Source organism: Colletes gigas, unplaced genomic scaffold (assembly GCF_013123115.1).
Source record: "Colletes gigas isolate AHSC1104 unplaced genomic scaffold, ASM1312311v1 Colletes_gigas_Sc00018, whole genome shotgun sequence".
In the NCBI taxonomy this organism is placed as follows: Eukaryota; Metazoa; Arthropoda; class Insecta; order Hymenoptera; family Colletidae; genus Colletes; species Colletes gigas.
The window spans coordinates 3,807,923-3,831,528 of NW_025106647.1; the positions used below are offsets into that span (position 1 = coordinate 3,807,923).

The following is a 23,606-nucleotide window of genomic DNA, read 5'->3' on the forward strand; positions in this document are numbered from 1 at the left end:
TCAGGTTTTAGCTCTTGTGCAACTTTTCTGATATAAATTGATCATATTGCCTTGCACTAGAATTTTAATTTTATCGACAAATTTACATTTGCATTAAAACTGCAAGATATAAATTCAGATTATCCGTGGATAGATATCGACAAAATTTTTATCTTGATACGAAATTTCAAATAACAAATAATGTAAACCATTTTTGCCGTGTTATTTGTTCAATAAGAAATACAATCTAAACTACAAAATAAAAATAAAACTATATTGGGTTGTTACAGATATTTCTGAGGATTTTTGAGTACAATATTTTATTAACCTATTGACCATAAAAATACGTAAACATTCAAATAATTATAATAAAAAACAATTTTTAATGTCATGTCCAGCCTATGAAATGATTTCTATTAGATTGTTGCAGAGGTTTTTGAGAATCTTGTATCCATATGTTTTGTTAACCTATTGTTGATAAATACACATGTAAATATAAATGAAAATCCCAATATCACATAGATATTTATTACTGTTTCGAGTCTATATTTGAGTCATTTTCAGAACTACAAAAATAACAATTTTAATCAAATTATAATTATCTGAAACTCATAAATAAAGGCGGGAAAAATAACAATAGACAATCATGGTTAAATCTGGGCAAAATTATGTACATAATTAAAAGACTAATTACATATATAAGAAGACAGAAAGATTAACAAAATTATGTGTTTGAAAATAATTAATTAGAAGAGAGTAAAAAAGAGAGAAATATTGTTTGTTTTAAAAATTAAAAAAAAAAAGAGAAGATGATTCAAATATACAATTGAAACGTTGATAAAAATATATTTGTGGAATATTAAGATTTCTCTTTATTTATTTTGTTCGCAAATAACTCTTTACATATACTTGCAATTACCGTAATCAAATAATTATAAAAAAGATGTCCACAGAAAGCACTCTTAAAATTCTCCTTTCTTTTAAATATTTCTTTAACATATTTAACCTCCTATAAGCAAATATTTACACTACATGCAGATTAACAGTTTCAATACTATGTTTAAAATGACGTGTCTCCTCGATGAACAAACAGGTAACAGCCCGATACGAATCAATATCAGTTGTTATTTTCCGTAAATTATCGATCAACGGTCGATTTTTATTATACACGAGAAACGTCAATTAATTAACACTGCGTCTATTGCAGCATTTGCAACGCAATAGTAACGAGTTCACTAGCAGATCGAAGACAAAACGCAGATTTTTATTTATTTTTTCTAGCATTAATTATGGAGCCTAACGTCGTCACAACGAAGCGAAGACTTTTGCCTTGTTAAGAGCACCAAGTCCACCAAAACAGTTTACGACATTGTTTTTTCTATATGTTGTCTAATATAAATCAAGGATCTACACAATTTTATTCGAATATAAGTGATGAATGACCCAAAACAAAAAGCAATTTATTCATTACGTTATTCAACATATACAAATTTATCCAGTACGTTATTTAATTCCAAATAACCAAAAATACAGACGTTGTTTTCATGTTGTATTTCGAAGTATTTAATTCTGTATCTAAGGTAAACGATAAACAATAGATAAAAATTGTAGTTTTATTTAACGGGTGACAGATATACAGTCGATTACCTCAAATTTGTTAATCGAAATATTTTTCTACAGAATATAACAGTTTTCTCACTCCCCTGCATACCTAACTTCCGTTGTTGCCATTCTTTCCCCCTTCCATTTCTTATTTCGTATACAGTCGAATTTCCAGTTTGACACTGTTGAAGATGCTCGACCGAAAATCGAAATTCACGACCTTGAACGAAGTATACTTCTTCGTAGGTTGACGTCAAATACCTGGCCTGTTTATTTAATTGCGATATCGAAACGGCGACAGAGGAAGTTTCTCGAGGCTGTTTATCTACGTAAGTAGGGAATCCGTTCGAATTAATTATGAAAGAAGGTGTGGAGCCCAACCGACCAATCGGACCGGTTCATTCGTCCTCCAGCGTTCGGTGGAACATTTCGATTATTTGTAAATCTGAATCGATCTAGTCTCAGTGATGGAGCACCACCTGGACCAACACTATCTTTCGCTGATCCGTCGATCTTTCTTCGGTAAAGAAACAACGTCAATTTCACGGCCCCGTTGGACTTAGCAGAGATCCAGTTTGAGGATCGGTGGTTCCTCTCCAAAGAGACGACGTGTCTTCATGTGAGAAAGACTTTCAGGGTGGGGAATTTTCAACAAGAGTTTTGGGGTTCTTCAGCTCGGGGATGTCGACGCCGAGTTTTCGTGAACGATGGAACGTCCAGGCGTCGGATATCGCGACGAAGACGCACAACCCCATACGATCCATCGTGGAAAATCTCGTCGTCGAGCCCAACTCTACAAAATCTATGATCTCGTTGTCCATCGGTGAGATTTGCTTTTTTTATGTTAGGTCAATGTCTGTTTTTTGGTTCTAAAATCTTTCATAACTGTGTTTTATTCTGGTTAAGTTATATAAATAAAAAAAAAAATGTTTAAAGAGTGTAGAGTTTCTTGGGAGAGATTTGCCTTCTTTTCTAGTTGTGTCAATATATTTGTCTGGTTTTAAAATCTTTAATAAATGTGTGTTATTCTGGTCAAACTACTTCAATGGATGAAATCTTTTAAAAGATGTAGAGTTTCTTGGATGAGATTTGCCTTTTTTTCTTGTTGTGTCAATGTCTGTTTTTTGGTTCTAAAATCTTTGGTAATTGTATTTTATTCTGGTCAAATTGTTTAAACAAAAGGAAAATGTTTAAAGAGTTTCTTGGGTGAGATTTGCCTTCTTTTCTAATTGTGTCAATACATTTGACTGGTTTTAAAATCTTTAATAATTGTTTTCTATTTCAGTCAAATTACACAAATAAATAAAATGTTTCACTAAGTAGTAACTAATGATGTATGACAAAATAATAATAATAATAATAAATATCTGTATCTTACTGAATATATTTTTTACTGTCTCCATAAAAGGAAAATGAATTTGAAAATGTTCCTGGATCATTTTTTACTTTGGAAGGAGCCTCAAAATTTCATTTTGTTAAATATTAGAAAAGCTGCACGAAACAGACGAACGAAAGTTTCCCTTTACAAGTTTCTGAGATTGGCGAAGAATTTCGCGAGACCAGATACTTTCGTGTTCCATGCTTATCGCGGCCTGTTCGCGTATAATTACTTTGAAGTCAGTTACTTTTAATGTCTCGTTTAGCACTAGAGCCACGGCTCGAGATATTTCGGCCGCCTCGAGCCTTCCGTGGCCATTTTGAATAAATTTTAAAAAAGCTTAGCTAGCTAAACATTCTAAATTATAAATTTTCTCTAAAAAATAATTATTTTAACGCTGTTATTAATAATACATAATGGCTCAGACAAGCACAGAATTTGAGCTAAAATGAAATTTTAAAAATTTGTCCCCCTTTGATTTTGTGTAATATTTAAACATTCGATTAAACGTACCTCCAAATGTTAATAGATTTTTTATTTTAAGGTGATCCTACTACGTTTGGTAATTTAAAACCGCCGACTGAAGTGATCGATGCTGTTCAACAAAGTGTTGCTTCGCAAATGTACAATGGATACGCACCCAGCACAGGTACTAATATATTAACAATTGAATAAATTGTTATCCCCCCATATAATATTGGCGACAGAGAATTACTAAAGTAAACGAAGAATAAATCTATCATGTTAAAGATTTTATTTGTCGATTTCGAATTTAAGAAATACATATTTCCATATTCTTACAAGAGAATAAACTATTTTTGTAAATTTAATTATACACTTTTTAATAATGAGAAAATTTTGATGCTACACACTCTTCCACTAGAAACTAATCGTAACATCATCGTTAAGAAGCATCAAACGAATATCAATAAAAAATAAAAAAAAATCGACAAAATTAAAAATTTAACGATTAATCTTTCTAAATCGATTTCTATTATTTTAATTTGAGGTTATCAAAGTGCAAAGGCAGCAGTGGCAGAATACAGCTCCAACGAGTTCGTGAAAGTGGAACCGGAAGTGAGTTTTGATCCAGAAATTTACAGACTACCTTAACTCTCATTTGCCACATTTTAATAACACGTTATGTATTTTTTTGTAGAAATTGGTTGAACCAGAGTCGCAACTCTGTAATTTAAAAAAAAAAAAAGAAAGAAAACCGAGGAACACTGATTATCGCGATTTTCAAACGAATTAAAAATATAAACGATTGCAGGTTGACCATTTAATTAATGCACAATTACAGTTGAAATTTTAAACGAGTTGGAAACAACTCTTCGCGCTGCTAATTATGCTAGTTGCAATTTCTGTAATTTACGAGTGGCGGAAAATGTTGGTTTCGATAAGTAGTAACTGTTAACGGCATTTCAAACTTTAATATGCCCCTTGAGAGTCTGTCATTCATTTCGGCGAGCCGTGCTAATAATATTTAATAATAACTAATAAATATTTTAGAATTAATTTTATTATAATTATTTTGTTTCGTGGAATGCAATATTTGTACATTTTTATTGTAAAATACGATAAAATCTTATTAACGACTCTATAAAGTTTGCTGTATTGAAATTGTTAAATAAAAAATCGTAAGAGAAATATTCGGTATTCAGCACTATGAAATGTATTATAAAACAATATTTCGAGGCATTCATCGAAACGTCAAGTTAATTATGTGAACATCCTATCGAAAACTTAATACAGTATAAATCTCTGCATTCAAATCCTTCGATGAAAAATACAAGGACAAAATATTTGTCTGTCAAATATTATAAATTTTGATATACATAAATATTCATTGGTTTAATACTTGTAATTGACGGAAATAATTATTTCAATAAAACCCCGTTAATATTCCCGTAAATAAACAAATATTAATTAATGCACAATTATAGTGTAAATTTGAAATAAGGTCGAACAGGAACAATAGTTAATACATTTATGGTTTAATTCATTAATGAGGTTTATGCATTGGATAACATTTCATTTAGTTCTTTCTTTATTAAAGAAAAAATTCTATTATTTCATATAAAATTTAATTCAAATTAACATTTACAAAATTACAAAATTCTTCTCGGAAGGTTTTGATGCAATATTGTTGTTTTTACGGTAAAACTATGTATAACAAGTTGTTAGAAATTTAAATCAGAAACATTTTTGTTCTATATAAATTTTCGATAGAATCGATCACAATGAGATATCGACCCAATGTATTTCAACTTTAGTATGTGGACAAATGATAATAAAGTCCTGATTTGAAATGTATATTGTATACAAAAATTCAGTTAATAATTAGAATAAATTTTTCTTCATTTTTCTTTGAAATTAACGTCGGCGTAAAATTTTATGTGAACAAATTTCAGTTTCTTTGAAAGCTGTGTGGATTCGAAAGTTAATAAAGGATCAAAATGTTATGTTTGTTTTTTATTCAAAACTCGTGATGGTTTCGAAACAACAGTTTCGTGAAAAAATATCAAAAAGAAAATACACGATAGAAGCATCACCATACTGTTATTGATTTACTAAAAGCTGTATTATCGAAACTCGCGTTGTATACACAATTCCATTTAGATACGCTCATTTGAATTCGCGAGTAAATCAAATGTATTAATTACATATGAAATCCAATTATAGTAGCATAATTTTACAAAATTATTTACACGCGTTACTGGATATTATCCGTGAAAATGTAAAAACGGTGAGAAATTCCATTTACAGAAAAGTCCTCAAAAAGTATTTCAAAGAAAAGTTAATCAGTTTGTAACGAAAAATAAATTGCTGAAACAAAAATTAGTTGAGATCAGTCGATGCAATTTAAGTAAAAAAATATATGTACTTATCACGAATTTGTGGTATTTGTCTAAAAATTGGTTTTATTTGGTTTATTGATTTTAACTTATTCTAATCAATCATATTTTCTTCGATATAAGTGAAATCTTTAATTTCCTATTAATACAAACTGTTACTACCCGTATGAGAATTAAATAAAAAAACGTTGATTCGATAATCATTGTTGCATTATTAATTCCAATGTAAATAATAAATTTCTTTATTTAGAAATTGCGAATAAAAAATATTAATACGTATAAATACACATTGCCCAACATTGATCTCTGCTATTCAAAATGAAAATTCCCTCGTAACCTCTGATAGAATTATTATAAATAAATTTTCAATTTATTTTTCAATCTCGTCTACAATATGGTATCAAATATTTGAAATACTTAGGCAAACGTGGCATGTTAAAATTGAGTTCGCAAAAATTTTTCGTAATTCTCGATAATGGGTTAAAATTACATTTCAGGTTGTGAAAAAATGTAAACTCAATATTAACACTATTTTTATCGAAAGTTCTAAAGGTACCTTTCCAAATTGTAACTTAAAATTATTTTCTAAGTTTGATCACTTTTTCTCCATATTGTCATATTAAAAATAATGTAAGTCACATTAAAGTACATTGTTGATAAATTTAAAATATATTTCACTATTTATGTAACAGGAAGAAGAAATATTGTATAATAGTGATGTTTTTTAAAGGAGTTTGGAATGATTAATATAACAAACTTTGTATCCAAAAAGAAGACTAGCCCTTTGCACTTTACTATTTTACCATTTTGTTCCGCCATCTTGATAATTAACGAGCATTTTTCAGAAATTTTGGTTTCCTTTTCTTCCATAAAAAGGAAACATTAGAGTCTATTATTTATTCATTATTTTACTCATTCAAAAACTATATAACATTTTCTAGTATAATACAGTCGAAATGGATGTGACATCAACACAATTGACATTTCGAGCGGAAACTATTAAAAGAAAAATGAATTCCGTTGAAAAATTCAAACGAGAGATAATAGTACAGCAAATGACAGTTATCATTAACAGTTGGCGAATAAATACGCGAATAAAATTGTTTTCGTGGCACTTATCTATAGAATTCTTCGTTGCATTACTTTTGTCAGGATGTAATCCTCTGCAGCGGATGTTCCTGTGCACTCGATCTCTGCATAACAGCTCTGGCACGGGAGGGTCAGAATATCCTGATACCGCGACCTGGTTTTTCGATCTATCGAACACTAGCAGAGGGTCTCGGGATCACCGTAAAGCCCTACAATTTACGTGTAAGTATAAAGATATACACCAAGAAATATCTACCAAGATTTCCGATGTCGCGCCTTCGCTGTACACCGATACCACGTTCCTTATTCAGAAATAAATTTCCATCATTCGGTATAATTTCTCACATAACGCGACACTCGTGCAATTGTTTCTTCCGGTAACAAGTATATTCATCCGTAGCTAGAATCAATTTTCTAGATCTTATTACACGTTTCATATTTCACACCTTATATTTTATGTAAACTAATATTAAGCGTATCAGAAAATTCTGGCCGTTGCTTACATAAAAGAACAAAATTAAAAATTTGCACATAATATTATATTACGTGTACAAATGAATAATCCAAATTATCTTAAGCAGTTATAAAATCAAGTTTAAAGTCAATAGATTTTCCCGCTGTTTTGCGTTCATATAGTGTTGACATATAGCTAGTTAAAACAAAAGATAGTTTAGCGAAAGGCCCAACATAACCTTCAAAAATATTCAATTCAGTAGAGTCGAAAATGGCAACAGATATGGTGCATATCCGACACTGCATTCTTTACGAATTCCAACAAGGGAAAAATGCTGCAAGAGCATACGAATCGATTTGTTCCTTTCTCGGTGAATGTTTTGTATCGTATGATGTGTACGCATTTTGGTTTAAGCGGTTTAAAAGCGGTGATTTGAGTTTAATCGACAAACAACGCCCTGGAGGCTCCCGGAAGTGCGACAACGATGATTTGGAACAACTGCTCGCTGAGAATGCGGCACAAACGCAAAAAGAACTTGCAAAACAGTTAGGAGTAACCCAGCAAACGATTTCCAAACGCCTACGTGAGATGGGAAAGATCCAAAAAGAAGGAAAATGGGTTCCGTATGAACTCACTGCAATCAACAAAAATCAACGAGTGGCAGCGTGTCTTTCTCTTCTCAATAAGCAAAGTCGAAAGTCTTTATTGTGGGAAATCGTTACGGGCGATGAGAAGTGGATACTCTATGACAATCCGAAACGCAGGAAGTCATGGGTAAATCCCGGCGAAGCATCAACAGCGGTTGGAAAACCCAATCGCTTCGGAAAGAAGGTTCTTCTCTGCATTTGGTGGGATATCAAGGGCGTGGTTTATTAGGAGTTGTTGGAACCGGGTGAAACAGTTACCAACGTCAATTAACCCATTTGCATCATCGCTCTACTTAAGCTTCCGCATCGAAACATCAGCGACGTTCAACTGACGATAGTAAACAGTCGCGGCTCGCGGAATATTCCGCGCTTGGTGATAGTAGACAGTCGCGCGGCTCACGGAATATTCCGCGCTTGGATGCAAATGGGTTAATCTGCTTGAGTCAAGCATTGGAACGAAAACGTCCGTATACTGGCAAAGGAGAACGTCCAGTGAAATTGTCGCATGACAATGCCAGGCCACATATTGCTTCCCATACAAAAGACACCATAATGAGTCTTGGCTGGGACGTCTTGCAACGCCCGGCGTATTCACCAGACATTGCTCCATCTGATTATCACCTGTGCCGGTTGATGCAACACGCCTTATCAAATATGCACTTCCAATCAGTGGATGAGATCCGAAAATGGCTTGACGACTTTATCGAGTCCAAGAACGTAAAATTTTTCCGAGATGGAATTCATCAGCTGTCTGAAAGATGGATTTGATGGAACAATTCAATTTACTTTCTTTTAAAGTAAACATTGAATGTGGCTGAAAAAATTGGATTATTCATTTGTACACCTAATAGATAGATCAAAAAGTTTTGAAAATATTTTGTTCACTGGCATCTGTACATATATTCATAATTTAGTAAATAAGTTCTTTCTTTAAACATATAATGCAATAATAATTAGTAGATATATTTTCATTTAAGAATCTTGTAAATTAATTTTATTTCCTTCTAACTATGCATTCAACCACTCAATAACTGTATTTAAATTTCCAAAATGGAGGGCGTCAGTGTGTCCAGGAATCGATTAACAACATTAAATAAGTTCCGTTTCATCGACGAAAATTTTATTGCAATAAATGGAGTTCCTACAACGATACAAATTTCTACGGTAAATAAAAACGTTGTAACAAACTCGAAGTAGCCACGGATTAATACTTTGCAGCACGGGTAAATATATTTTTAATTCGTTACCAAGAAGCAACAACCTTGAACAATGTTTGTCCGTTGTTTTTACGATTCTTTTGACAAAGCAAACGTTTAGTTCCAAAACCAGCCGAATGTTAATCCGAAGTAAAAATAGGGTCTCTTTTAGTTTCTGCTTCTTCTTTGCTCGCTGTTCGGAGTTTTAATGTCTCTCTTCTCCTCGAGACTGCGGGCTATTTTACCTCGGGGGAGTAATTAAAACCGCAGTACTGTAGCTTTCCTTGTCTACGAGAGAGTGGGTTATAACGTGCAAGTTGACACTGATTATCTATATGCAGGCACATGTGGATACTTCGTATAAGTAGATGCACAAGCGATGCATCGTACATAGACTCTATTCTCGTGGCGTATACGTTAAAAAATTAATTTGGAACGCATGATCTGCTCAGTCCTTATTATGACCTCGTCAAATGTCAAGGTTACCTTTAATTTTTTAATACGTCACGGAGTCTGGGATTCATTTTTAGCGAAGAAAAGCTGAATGGTACTTAAATTTTAACAATCTGTTCAACTTTGTTTAGCGAATATTGTTAAATATAGTTTGAAGCTCAACTTGAAACGAATTAACGGAACAGTTTGTGTAACGTGTAAACTACGTGCCCACGTTAAATTCTAAAATCGAAATTTTGATGCATACAAACATGTAAAGAAAAATTCTACGTTGCAATTGGAAATTTTCGAGATCTAAATCAATTGATTTATGGAAATCTATCAAATGTTAGGTTCAAATTCAGTTTATTGAATATTAAAATCGAAAGAAACTGATAAAATGTTCTTTTATTTCAATAATTTGTCCAATTTTAAGTTTTTGACATAAAACTGACATAAAACGAACACATTAACATGTATGTGATTGCTAAACTAAAAATTCACCATTCATTCTTTAAGGATACTTTACACAACCGAAACTAAACTTCAGAAAAAAATCAATAAATCTATCTATGTATAATTTCGAATCAATGTACTCAACATCAAAATCAATCGATCTAATACCAATTTCATGTAACGCAAGGTAATTTATTTTCCAAGTTTGTCATTGTTAAAGATTCAACAGCACGTCAGAAGTTTGTGTACTCGAAGCTTACTGTATCGCATGATTTATGCCATTTTCTGCAATTTCTATGCACACACACACAGGTATTGATCCAGTGACTGCACACAGGATGCTTTAAAAATATTTATAGCGGTATCGACGAAACGAAAATACTGGAAACAGTAATATATAGTCACACTTTTTGACATAACCATAAAAATTGTTTTCCAAATTATTGGCGGCATTACACACGTAATTTGAGGAATCGGATAGTTACTAATTACGCACGCACAAATTAACGTAACGAAAGTATATTAACCCTTTTATTAAACAAAAAATGCACCCGATTCTTACATGTCTTCACGCCTTCTTTTTGTCGTTCGATCTAATGTTTGTTTACACGTTCGGTCATCGTCGTTCGTTTTCGGACGTCTTCGTACGTTTGGTATACTATGTCTTAGACACGTTGCAATCTGTTAAATGTAAATATCATTTATTTCGGAAAAATTATCGTTGAAATCTTTGAATAAAAAAATATTCCACTTCACACTTTTTTTTACGGTATAAAATGAACAAGATGTTGCATAATTTAGTGCAATTTCATAACAATCGGTTAGGATTAATTTAAAGCTTTTTAATTACTTTTTAAATATTATTATTAAAAACCATTGTGCAAAACGTTAATGTAACACTTTACTACGTTTGCATACAAATCACAAAAGGTAAACGTAATTAATAATATTTGAACTTGAAATGTTCGACAGAAATTAAGCAGTTGTGCAAAATTTGTTTCGATCGAACGAAACTATGATAAAAATATTAGTATGTTAATATTCAACGTAAAAGTTATCGAATTCGAACTTTTAATTGCATTTGGAAAATTTAATATTTTTCAGAAACGTTACGAAGCTATTTTTTGGTCATTGTGTGCATGTTTTTATTTTTTGTTTAAATCATCCAACGAAGACCGAACGCACAGTTACACCAAAAGGAGACACGGAAGAGAGATATAATATGCTTAGAAAATGTAATCGAATTTACGGACCGTCTTCAACTTTTATCCGCTGCTGTACGTTTCACACTGAGCCTCACCAAACTTTGTTATCCGTTTTTAGCCCGAACGCGGTTGGATCGTCGACTTGGACGACTTGGAATCGCAGATCGACGAATCGACGGCGGCCATCGTTATAAACAATCCTTCGAATCCGTGTGGGTCCGTGTTCACTCGGGACCATACGCTTGACATTCTCAACGTGGCCGCTCGTTACTTCGTACCAATTATAGCTGATGAAATTTACGAGCATATGGTACGTGGTTAACATTTAGCTCTTACTGTATACGATCTGCCATATTGTTTCGTTTTCCAGCGGAAAATAAAATACGACAGGCTGCAAGGAAATAAGCTCGGCGGACAGGCTCGCGAGAATTTATGAAATTCCTGTTCCGTTCGAGATTATTAATCTCATTACTTTCCTCTTCTCTCGTGCTTCTTCTTCCACTTTTAAATCTCCATAAATATCACGATGCATTTTATTCTAAAATTTATTTCAGCAAATATCGATCTTCCGAAACCGGAATATTCATTTAAACGCGCTAAACATTATTTTGAACACAACGTTCCTTGGTGGAATAATGATTGTGAAGCAGCTATCAAGGAATACAAACACTCTCTTAATGTTTACAGACGTCATAATACCGAATTAAATAAAATTAACTACCGGAGACATCGGGCTATCGCAAGAAAAATCATTAGGCAGAGCAAAAAACAATCGTGGATTAATTATGTTTCCAAACTGAATCACAATGCCTCTTCTTCCGAAGTTTGGAAAAAGCTAAAACATATCAACGGGAATTTGAAGCACCTTGATATCAGGACTGTCATCACATCGGATAACTTACTAATTTCCAATCCGGTTGACATAGCAAACTGCTTCGCCAGAACCTTTGCTAATAATTCAAGTGACAGCAATTTTAATCAAGATTTTCGTAGTTTCAAACAGACTTTCCTGGAAGAGGTATCTAATGATACACGACACGAAATGTCTGATTCGGTACATGAGATAAATGTAAAAATTAGCATCGGAGAACTACAGGAATCTCTGCACAAGTGCAAAAACTCCAGTCCCGGACCTGACAAGTTACCGAATATTTTCATTAAGAAACTCTCCATAAAAGCACTAAATTACCTATTAGACCTATTTAACTGCATATGGTGTAATAACGTCTTTCCAAAGCAATGGAGTGAAGCGATTGTAGTGCCAATTCCCAAGCCAGACAAAAATAGAAACCACATTGGAAGCTATAGACCTATCGCTTTAACGTGTTGTTTATGCAAATTAATGGAAAGAATTATATTAAGCGACTCAGATGGTTTCTGGAAAGAAACAGACTTCTATCTATCCACCAAAGTGGGTTTAGGCATCGTCGTAGTACATTGGACAGCCTTGTCACCTTGGAATCCAGCATTTGTGAAGCTTTTGCGAATAGACATCATCTTATTGCAGTCTGCCTCGACATTGAAAAGGCGTATGACATGGTCTGGAGGGATAGAATCATCAGTATAATGAAAAACTTCAAGCTAAACGGAAATATTTTAAAATTTACGATCAACTTTCTTAAATCTCGGTCCATTCAAGTTCGTATCAATAGTACTTTGTCTGAAAAAACATTAATTAATAATGGAGTTCCTCAAGGATCGGTACTGAGTGTTACGTTCTTTCTTCTGGCAATAGACGAAATTTCTAGTATTATTAAGGCTCCAGTTAAGTGTACCTTGTTTGCTGATGATTTTAATATATTCGTTTCCGGTAAAAATATCAAAACATCAGAAGACATTATGCAAAAAACCTTAAATCAAATCAGTTTATTCTCAGCTAAAACGGGCCTTAAGTTTTCCGAATCTAAATCGAAAGTTATTGTTTTTAATAGAAATTTTTTAGAGCAGGACAATCCAACCTTACGACTAGGAAATCATATTCTTTCAATAACCAACCAAATTAGAATACTTGGCCTAATTTTCGACAGCAGGCTTACGTGGGTACCACATGTTAAGAAGTTAAGAGATAGTTGCGCTAGGAGCCTTAATGTTTTGAAAGCAATAGCTTCAAAAAACTGGGGAGCAGACTTTCAAGTTTTAATTGCAACGTATAAAGCATTAATCAAACCCAAAATAGACTACGGCTCAATGGTGTATAGTTCGGCGAGCGCGGTTACACTTAAGAAGCTGGACACAATTAACAGCAGTGCTGCAAGAATAGCAACTGGAGCTTTTTGCACTAGCCCTATTTACAGCTTACTAAGTGAGGCAAACCTTGTTCCGTTGAACTACAGAAGAATGCAACTTACACTTTCGTACGCCTTAACTAGTGCTGCATCCCCGTTTAACCCAACGAAAAAGATCCTCTTTTCAAACTTTATTGATCTCTTGGACCGGAAATCCAAATTACCGAAACCAATTAATATTCGTATTCTCCAAATATTGAAAAAGTTAAATATGACATTAGCTGATACCCTTCCACGTGAAGAGTTCAAAACACCTCCCTGGCTTTTGAAAACTCCAAGACAAATAACCTTCGATCATTCTTCAAAGAAAATGGGTCTAAAACCAAGCATGGAACTGGTTGTGGAATTGTAACACCTGTTGGTGATAGGCGATGGAAGCTTCCAGACGTGTTCACAATTTTCTCCTGTGAGGCATATGCAGCATTGGAAGCATTGAAATACATAGACGAAGTGGAAAACAAAGATAACAAATACGTTATTTATACAGATTCCATGAGTACCCTGGCAGCTTTAAGAACTTTTAACTCAGGAAATCCGATCATGAAACAAATTGTTGAAACGTATAATGAAATTTTATCCAATAATAAAGCTGCAGAGATCCTTTTTGGATGGGTCCCGTCCCACCTAGGAATAAGAGGGAACGAGAGAGCGGACCAAATCGCTAAAGAGGCTGCCAATCAACAGTGTCAAAGTCTAAGTGTACCAGCTTTTCATAAGGACATTCTAGTATCTCTCCTCAAAGTTATCAAGAACAATTGGAACATTGCCTGGGAAAACTCGCGCGCTACTTATATGCATTGTGTTAGGAATGATATCTTTGAAAGAAGCCCCGCTTTTTTGTTCAATAGGAAGCAGCAAAGCGTATTAACAAGAATACGAATTGGCCATACCAATTTTTCCCATGTGCATCTGATAAAAAAAGAGGACTGTCCAATGTGCATCAATTGTAATTTAAGGAACTCGATTCACCACATCATCTCGTCGTGCCCGGTGTATGAGAGTGAAAGAAGACATTTTGAAGTGAATGAAGACTCCAAAGAACTTACTAGAACTTTCAATTCATGTGGAAAACTGCTTAAATTTTTGAAACATGTAAACCTTTTCCATTTAATTTAATTTTGGTCCAATGTGGTATAATTTAGTTTGACGGTTTCCTTATGGCATCTTGTGTCTGTACTTGTGTACTTTGCGTGGTTGCTAATGACCCATTCGGGTTGATGCAACCTTAAAAATTAAATATATATATATATATATTATTTTGAACACACTAACTGTTCACGGAGAAAAAGATCCTGATTTTTCATTGACGTTCTTTACAAAACAAATTAACCATTTACACTTAAATCACAAATACTTTACTATTAAAACTAAAGTATGTACAAGTATTGTATATCCGATTATAATTATTTATAGTGATAGCACTCGTATCAAGATTGATTATTATTCATATTAAGTAAATCGTTCGAAATTAATAGGAAAATATGACGATTCGGTTACTTATGTACTATATCATTATTTTTCTCAGAATATGAAACTATTATCATTGAAGAATCATTACTATAAAATATGAAATACTTAGCTAATTTAGAGCTTGATGGAATAATTTTTTAAATTTATTTTACCCACATTTTTAATTGTAATATAAATAAACCTGTGCTACCATTCAGAGAATTATTGTTAATCTTAACTGGTTTAAAGAAAAATATAGAACATAATTAAACAGATATCTTATTGCAAATTCTTAATTGTGAAAGGGAAAAAGATTCTTGTCACAATTGTCGCAGACCTATGTCATTAATATTATGAAATATTTCTCTATTAAATCATTTTCCAATCCAATACAAAAATACACATGCAAAGCTAATTTATGATAGTCCCGCTTTAATTATTTATATTTTATAAGGTATTGAGTATCTGCATCTAATATTTTATACATATATGCCAAAAGGAATCACTATCATTCTGGAAAAGCGTATCAAAATCAAAGTTGGACAGTTTGTGTCCCTCATTAACACGAAGAAAAACGGTGCACACAATTATTATTTTTCCGTTGTTTGTTGCCAGGTATTTCCAGGACGAACTTTCCACTCGTTGGCATCATTGTCGACCGAAGTTCCTATTCTGTCATGTAGTGGCCTAACAAAGAGGTATACAAAAATCAACTATGACATGTTTGCATGTCGCAATTGTGTGAATATATTTGTTCGCCCAAATAGTTTTGCAGTGGTTTGGCATGGCTCGGTTTACGACCACGTTTTGTGCACACGTAATTATAGGGGAACTGTAGAATCAAATATTATGATGAATTCTTACTCTTTCTATGTTATTTTAGCACCCCTTACAGCCTATAGAATGTCTTTCTCTTTGTAAAATGAATAAATATATCGCTATACATATCCATGCAATAACAGCAAACAAAAAAAGAAACAACAGGCATGCAACTTAAATTATTTATATTTTAAAAACTATCGAACATCTACACCTAATATTTCGTATACGTCAACGGGGGTCTCTCTACTATCATACTGCAAAAACACATTAAAATCAAGATCGAGCTGTTCGTGTCCTACCCTTATACAGTGAGTGTAAAAAGTATTCGTACACTAGTCAATTTGAACAAAAACTTTGCAGAACTTTCTTTATTACAAAAGTATGTTAACAAACATATACATACATATTCTTAGAAATCTCTGGAACAAATGTCATTAACAACAAATTATTTATTTATATTTATTATGAAAATATTAACAAATTTCCAGAAATTGGCCTGAAATATACGTGTAATAAGTATTCGTACACTTCCAATTTTACAACAAAAACTATAAATTTTAGTACATAAACGTAACAAAAATCAGTCTATTTGCTATTTTAGTATCTAGTGGGATTTCCTTTAGATTGTATAATCGCTTTAAGCCTATGCGGCATTGGATTTACTAAATTTTTGGTTATAGTACTAGAAATTTTGTTTCATTCCTCTAAAAGTGCATTTTTTACATCCTGTTTCGAAGAAATGTGATGGTCTCGAATTTTTTCTTCAAGATGACTCCATAAGTGCTCTATTACATTTACGTCTGGAGACTGTGGGGGGATTTTTAATTGTTACGGCACATTATATAGGATCCACTGACGTGTATCAAGCATTATGCTTTGGATCATTATCTTGCAAAAATATATAATTGCCCTGTAACTGCATTTTATTTGCACTAACCTGAAGATGCTCTTTTAGAATATCGATGTACATTTTGTGATCCATGATACCATCGATAAAATGGAGGGATCCAACCCCGCTCGCACTCATAGAGCACCAAACTGTGACTGATCCTCCTCCATGCTTTACGGTCGGCTTCAAATTTCTTTTTTCGTACTCGGTATTTTTTTCCGCCATACTGTACATCGTCCATCTGACCCAAAATATGTTAAATTTACTCTCATCAGTAAATATAATACGGTTCCAGTGCTCCATAGGAACATTAACGTACTCTTTCGCGAATTGCAATCGTTTCTTTCTATTAATTTCATTTACGAAATATTTCTTACGAGCTACTCTGCCGTGATATCCTCTATCCCATAAAAAATTACGCACTGTGCTATTGCATACATTAATGTCCAGATCATTTTTAAGTTCAGCTGTGATTTTCACCGCACTTATCTTTGGATTTTGCTTTATTTTTCGAATTATCCATCGGCCGGTATACTCATTTATTATTCGTTTACGTCCGTTTCTTGGATTATTTTTTACAGTTTTTCGATCGCCATATCTGTCAATGATTCCTTAAATCGTGGATCTCAGTCTATTTAAAACTTTAGAAATTTCACTCAGTGTTTTACACTTATTATGTAAATTTATAACAATTTTCCTTTCTTCTTCAGAGGTTTCCTTGCGTTTTCGTCCCATTTTACTGATAATTTCGTTGATAATGTTTGAATTCAGGATACTACCTATACCGACAGCGTCTCCAGACATACTGATGCTAAGTGTGTTTACATATCATGGATTATCTTGTAATCGTTCTATGTGGAATGTTACGAATCAAAGACTGTACGAATACTTATTACGCGTATATTTTAGGTCAATTTCTGGAAATTTGTTAATATTTTCATAATACATATAAATAAATAATTTGTTGTTAATGACATTTGTTCCAGAAATTTCTAAGAATACGTATGAATGTTTTTGTTAACATACTTTTGTAATAAACAAAGTTCTGCAAAGTTTTTGTTCAAATTGACTAGTGTACGAATACTTTTTACACTCACTGTAAGTGTTTACCACAATTACCTTCTTCTTGTAACCAACGATCTCTGTCGGTATTTTAGATTTTTAGTCCCTGGATGGCGTATGGGCTGGATAATCATCCACGATCGTCAAAACGTTCTGAAGAAGGAGGTACGTAACGAAACGGGAAGTTATATATACGTAACTGCTTGAAAATAATTGCTTTTCCGCCCGTATTGTTTCTGTAACGAGGACGACCGGTGTTCCGCGAGCGCCGCGATTGGATTAAATTTCGTTGATTAAACTTTATTCCGCCATTAAAGTTCGTCTCCTGGCACCGTCTATCGCGTTCTTAACTCCGTTCGAGGTTTATTTCTAAGAAAAGAGGAAAAAGAGGAAACGGTGAATCGTGGAGAAGGTGTCCCGGAGCTTATCCCAAAGCTTGCTTTGAGGAAACTTCGATTTGTGTTTACCCTCCCCGGGACAAGAAGCACGATGAATACACGTTTGAAATATACTTTCATCTTTATTTGTTCCCTCTACTCGCAGATACGGAAAGGTCTTCACTGCCTCAGCCAGAGAATTATCGGTAGCAACACGCTTATACAGGGTGCGCTGCCTGCGATTCTCAGGAACACGCCTCAAAAATTTTACGACGACGTTATGTGCACGTTACACGTGAGTGTCATTTATTACTGATTTATAGATAGAAACTCAATTCTGTTTCTTGGACGACTTCGAGCAATTCGAGCAATTCGAGCATAGAATGTGCATCACATAATTTATACGAGGTGTTGGAAAAATTTTAATGGAAGATTCTACACCCCTGTGAAAAATATTAATGGGATTAAATTAAAAAATTTCATATCAATCTGGAAAAATTATTTTCGGTTGCGGGGGCCAATTACAAAAATTTTTGGTGAATAGACCTATACCCCAAATCCTAACCATTTTCTAGAAAAAAATTCAGTACAAACGGAACTCTAAACGTTAATAACTTTTTAACAAAGCCTCCATAAACAAATTAGTATCCTTGATTTTCGTCTTATTTTGGCCTCTAAAATCACCCATTAAAATTTTTCCCAAGGGTGACCGATCAGTCTGTATATTAGTAATTAACAATTCAAGTTACCAGGTTCCGAACATTTTCCCAGAAAACGAGACGAAGATCTGGAAAAATCTTGATCCTCTTAAATCTTCCATTTCCATGCCATAAATGTATATAAATTATCATTATTAAATTTTCAAAGCCTCAGTTCTATGTACTTCTAAAGGAACTAAAATTTGTATTTATCAGAAAAAGTTTAATACTTTATAAAGTAATTACAAAAAAAAAGTATTATATATTTTCTGAAAATGTGTTACCCTAATAATTAGTTTCGCTCACCATTTTCAGAGCCACTCAAAGTTGGCGTACAACTGTATAATAAAGATTTTCGGACTAAGACCAATAATGCCAGATGGAGCTATGTACATGATGGTAATTATTTACACAACGTTAATAGTTTCCCTTTTACTAACTTCGTAAGATAAGGAATGAATTATAAATTAAATCGTAAAATGCTTTTTAAAAAAGATGCACAACAACAAAGCTAGAATATATTTTTCAAAAAACACAATGGCTAGCACATTTAAAAGCAAAGAGAAATTACTAAAAATGTCCACTTTATAGCAGTGACGTGGCAAGGTTTCAAAAATCATTTTAGAAGCTGTATTTCAGGCTGTTTTTTGTATTATCCAATGTTCGAAAATGACCATTTTCGACGTATGCCTTCTAAATAATTACTATGTGTCAATTCAACGACAACGCCAAGAAGTCCCTAGGCTTTAAAGTCTATAGCCTCTCTGATCCGAAGATCATGAACATGTTCTACCTTCTGCAGCACTGCTATCAAGGGATTTTGGACTCGGAATAACTAGCCTTCTCAACGTTATCCAAGTTATAAAGGAATGGATAGGGGAGACCTAGACTCTAGTTGACGCAAGGAAGTTTTCTCCTGGGTCTCTTTTGCTTCTGGAGTCTGATATAACTCCAGATGCAAGATCAGGACTCTAAAGAGTCGGATAACACATGCTACTTAATTTAATATGCTTAAAAAATTTCAATAAATACGCCTAAAAGTCGAAATATGATATCAGTATAATTGGCTTAATTATTATGTTTTATTTAGAAGGTTTACCAAAATGGAGAAATCATTAAACTGTTACTATTGAGCAAACAAGAACAAACAGTGTCTGTTATAGATACTGTTGCGAAACAGGTTATAAGAAAATACACGAGTTCATATTATATTGTAGTTTGTTCTGTGTGTATGTGAGAATTTTTAATTATTTTTTATTTCAAATATACATGTTTCCTAACAATTTTATTTTTCAGAATAGTACTTATAATATAACTGTATTATGTTTTATTGCCCCACACGGTATGTTTGTTAAGTATTCAGGAAGTTTTCTAACAAAATGGAAAAATTATGAAACTGTAACCATGAAGGAAACAAAAACTAAGAATAACTGGTATAGAGATTGTTATAAAACAGGTTATGGGAATTTGTTACTCGAGTTCATCTTACATTGTGAGAGAATTTCTAATTATTTTTAATCGTGGACATACACGTATCGTAACGATGCTGTTTTTCAAAATAATACCTATAACAAACATGTATTAGTTATTTCCCCAATAGAAACAGTTTTATAATTGCCCCTTTAGCAAAAGTTTTATAATTTCCGCGTTTTGTTAGAACTCGTACAAACTTTTTGAACGATTTCCTGAATAATTATTTTGGAAACAGGCCGTCAACCAAAAGGGACAAGGATAAAACGTATTAATTAGGCGAGTTGTATTGCTTGCTACAGTTTAATATACTAGTGGGAAAATGTATTGCATATATTGAGTACAATTGATTATTTATCCAAAATTCTCAGGTTTTAATAATCTTAATGAGCTACATTATCGTCTTCTATTCACGCTTTTCTTAAAAATGTAATAAACGTTCACGAGACTTGTTATCTAAAATCTATATCTTAGACCCCGTAATACGATATATCGACCCTCGCATGTCAGAATCATAAATAAGAAAACTTGCACTTTTCGAAGGAAGATATATTTTGGGTTACTGAATATTTTAAATAGAATTATTGCCTTGACAAAAAATAAAATAATAATAAAATAGTAATTTTTTGAAATACAAAACCACGATGATATCCTAGCCCGTCAAATGAATTAAAGTACCGAATAACATAAACGTTTGTTCTACTGTGCAATACATATTTCGACAATCGAGGCATAAGCGTACTCGATGAAAATTGTAAATAAATCGCTGAGAAAAACGAACGACGAATGCAGTGTGCATATTATTCCAGAGTTAAATTCCGAGGGGAACGTGTCGAGTGGTTCTTTTGTTAGTAGAAGACAAAGGATGTCGCGTTGTTTCTTGTTTTAAATAAGATATCATGCCTTTATGAGGCTGAGAGTAATCGACTGTACGTTCACGTTGAACGCGGTAACGTTGAGGGAAGCCGATAGCAATTTACCAGGTATAAATTATCCAATCGGTTTCCAGGTTTACATAGATCTACCCTGTTTTCCGGAATTTAATTCCGACCTCGAGTTCGTGCAACGGCTACTAATGGAGGAGTCCGTGTTTTGTCTACCTGGCCAGGTACGCAGTTTATTACGTGCATACACTCAACGACAAAAACGACAGTACGTTTCTTTTAGAAAATTTATAGGAATATGTTGCCTCAATATTTTATTGCGTCACCTTCTGCTCGTATGTTTTCTTTTTAAATACATTTTTCACTAAACGATCTCCCATTTTGTTCGACGCAATTTTTTAATTCCCATTTTCCCTTACAAAGTCACGAACCGTCCGACTTGGATTTTAATTATGTCTGCAAAAATTAGCAAAATTGGTGTGCTATCTTTCTGTCGCGGAGTGTACGGCCAAAATTATTCGTTACGATCGATCGTACGTTTCCTATATTTACCATTTCACGCAGTGTTTCGATTATCCGTCCTACATGAGGCTGGTAATTACTGTACCGTTGGATATGTTGGAGGAGGCTTGTGAGAGAATTCAGGAGTTCTGCGAGAGGCATCACTATAAGACGGCTGAGAACACGCGAAGGAACAGCTTGGACGACGCGGAAATTCCCTACTGAAGGGGAAAAGTAATTCAGCTTACTCGGCTATTCATACGAGCGCGTTAATTACTCTCGACGGACCATGCGTTAAGACAACGATCCCTTGGAGAGGGCCGTGCCTTTTGATCCGCCATCTTCGTATTCGCGGACGTGAATGGTTTTCGTTTAATGCAGTTTACCTTTAAGTATGTAATTATGTACGTAATAAATGTTTTTCTTTTTACGGGAAACGTGAATATCTCTGTATCTACAGTTAAGAACAAAAGTAAGTGGACAGATGAACGTAACATTTCAAATTTGTTTTAAACAATCGTCTGTAATTTATACACACTTCTCTATCACGATACTTTTCTTGTCAATTATTAACACTTTACAATTAAAAGTTTCGAAATAGTATGTCCGTATTATCATAAATATTTAATAAGCTTGTCGATTACTGTACACCAATCAACAGTTACTAGCGTTTGGACTTTTATTTAGTGTTCGTTTACTCACATACATATGAAACGCTTTGTTTTAGTTTACTTATGTAAATACAACGAGATTTTCTTTATATTAATAACATATGTTCGATTAATATTAAAAAGGAATATTACACAGACATCGTAATACTGTTATTTCATGTGAACCAAAGTTTGCGTATCCAGAAGAATATAACACTATGTCGGATTTTAGAGGACAATAAATTTAGGAAAGGTTGTTGTATTGGTAAAAGTAATGAATTATGCATACCCCCAGTGGACTCGTAGCATAATAGTTCAATTTACTTCATATCGTGAATACTTTCGGTACTTGAAACAGATTTGTATGATTGTATATTCCGTTTGCGTTTGTAATAAATAAAATTTATTATAAAATTCGAGCACACTAACTCGTTACAGTAATAATAATTCTTTTCTAAAAGTTTGCCCACGTCCAGTAAACTTTTATAGACTATTGGAAATGTATGACATACTTGTTTCAAGCCCTATTGATCATCCTACATTGTCGAGACCAGATTAAGTAGACACTTCAAGAATAAATGGAGAGCATAATTCCAATAAAATTTAATACCTTCGTCTTTCCTACCGAAGAGAAAGCAAATTTATTCGCGATTCACAGTTTAGTGAATTTCAATCGCATTACCATATTTGCCTTTTAGAGCCATCCAACTTCATCCTTCACAACATTCTCGTGTATTCAAAAGCAACGGATTTATTTATGTATACCGTTTTATAGTCAGATCGAAGAAAGAATCGGCTCGAGAAACCTTCCACTATTTATTCACATTATATAATATGTCATTTTTCAATAATTTGAAAATGAAAATTTTTGTAATATAAAATAAAGGCAAATTTATTATGCAATTGTAATATATAAATTGTAATTACTTCCACTATTATTTTTGTATATTGATTGTTAACTCGAATTACCTGATCTAAAGAAGGATGAGAGGGAATGAATTTTTATTCAGAATGAAAATTTGAATTTTCAATTTGTCTAAAAACTAGATGAATAGAAAATCTAAATAAAGAAAATCAGAGTTTGGATACATGTGAAATTTAAATAAAATTCTACTCATTATGTCGAACTAATTAAAAGAGTACATAATGTTTTACAAGTCTAAAATGTAGATTATGGTGTCTTAATAATATTATCAAGTGCCTTGTATTATATTTAAAAATGT

The 23,606-nt window shown here is 33.2% G+C and overlaps 1 protein-coding gene across 1 annotated transcript; it reads left to right on the plus strand.

The window, feature by feature from the left end:
- Positions 1 to 2,000: 2,000 nt before the first annotated feature.
- LOC122400416 (tyrosine aminotransferase) lies at positions 2,001 to 23,180 on the plus strand. Its single transcript, XM_043401872.1, has 11 exons — positions 2,001 to 2,404; positions 3,504 to 3,608; positions 3,969 to 4,036; positions 6,970 to 7,128; positions 11,415 to 11,606; positions 15,646 to 15,728; positions 17,899 to 17,968; positions 18,347 to 18,475; positions 19,194 to 19,277; positions 21,358 to 21,456; positions 21,797 to 23,180. Exons 1-11 carry the CDS (start codon positions 2,263 to 2,265, stop codon positions 21,956 to 21,958), a joined length of 1,293 nt encoding a protein of 430 aa, XP_043257807.1. The 5' UTR covers positions 2,001 to 2,262; the 3' UTR covers positions 21,959 to 23,180.
- Positions 23,181 to 23,606: the final 426 nt, after the last annotated feature.

What these genes read in the sequence shown, in the direction of transcription:
- LOC122400416 (XM_043401872.1), top strand. Translation starts at nt 2,263, where the DNA reads ATGTCGACGCCGAGTTTTCGTGAACGATGGAACGTCCAGGCGTCGGAT. An exon ending in TGGATACGCACCCAGCACAG is followed by an intron (nt 3,609 to 3,968) that starts GTACTAATATAT and finishes TTTTAATTTGAG; the next exon opens with GTTATCAAAGTGCAAAGGCA. An exon ending in ACGTTATGTGCACGTTACAC is followed by an intron (nt 18,476 to 19,193) that starts GTGAGTGTCATT and finishes CACCATTTTCAG; the next exon opens with AGCCACTCAAAGTTGGCGTA.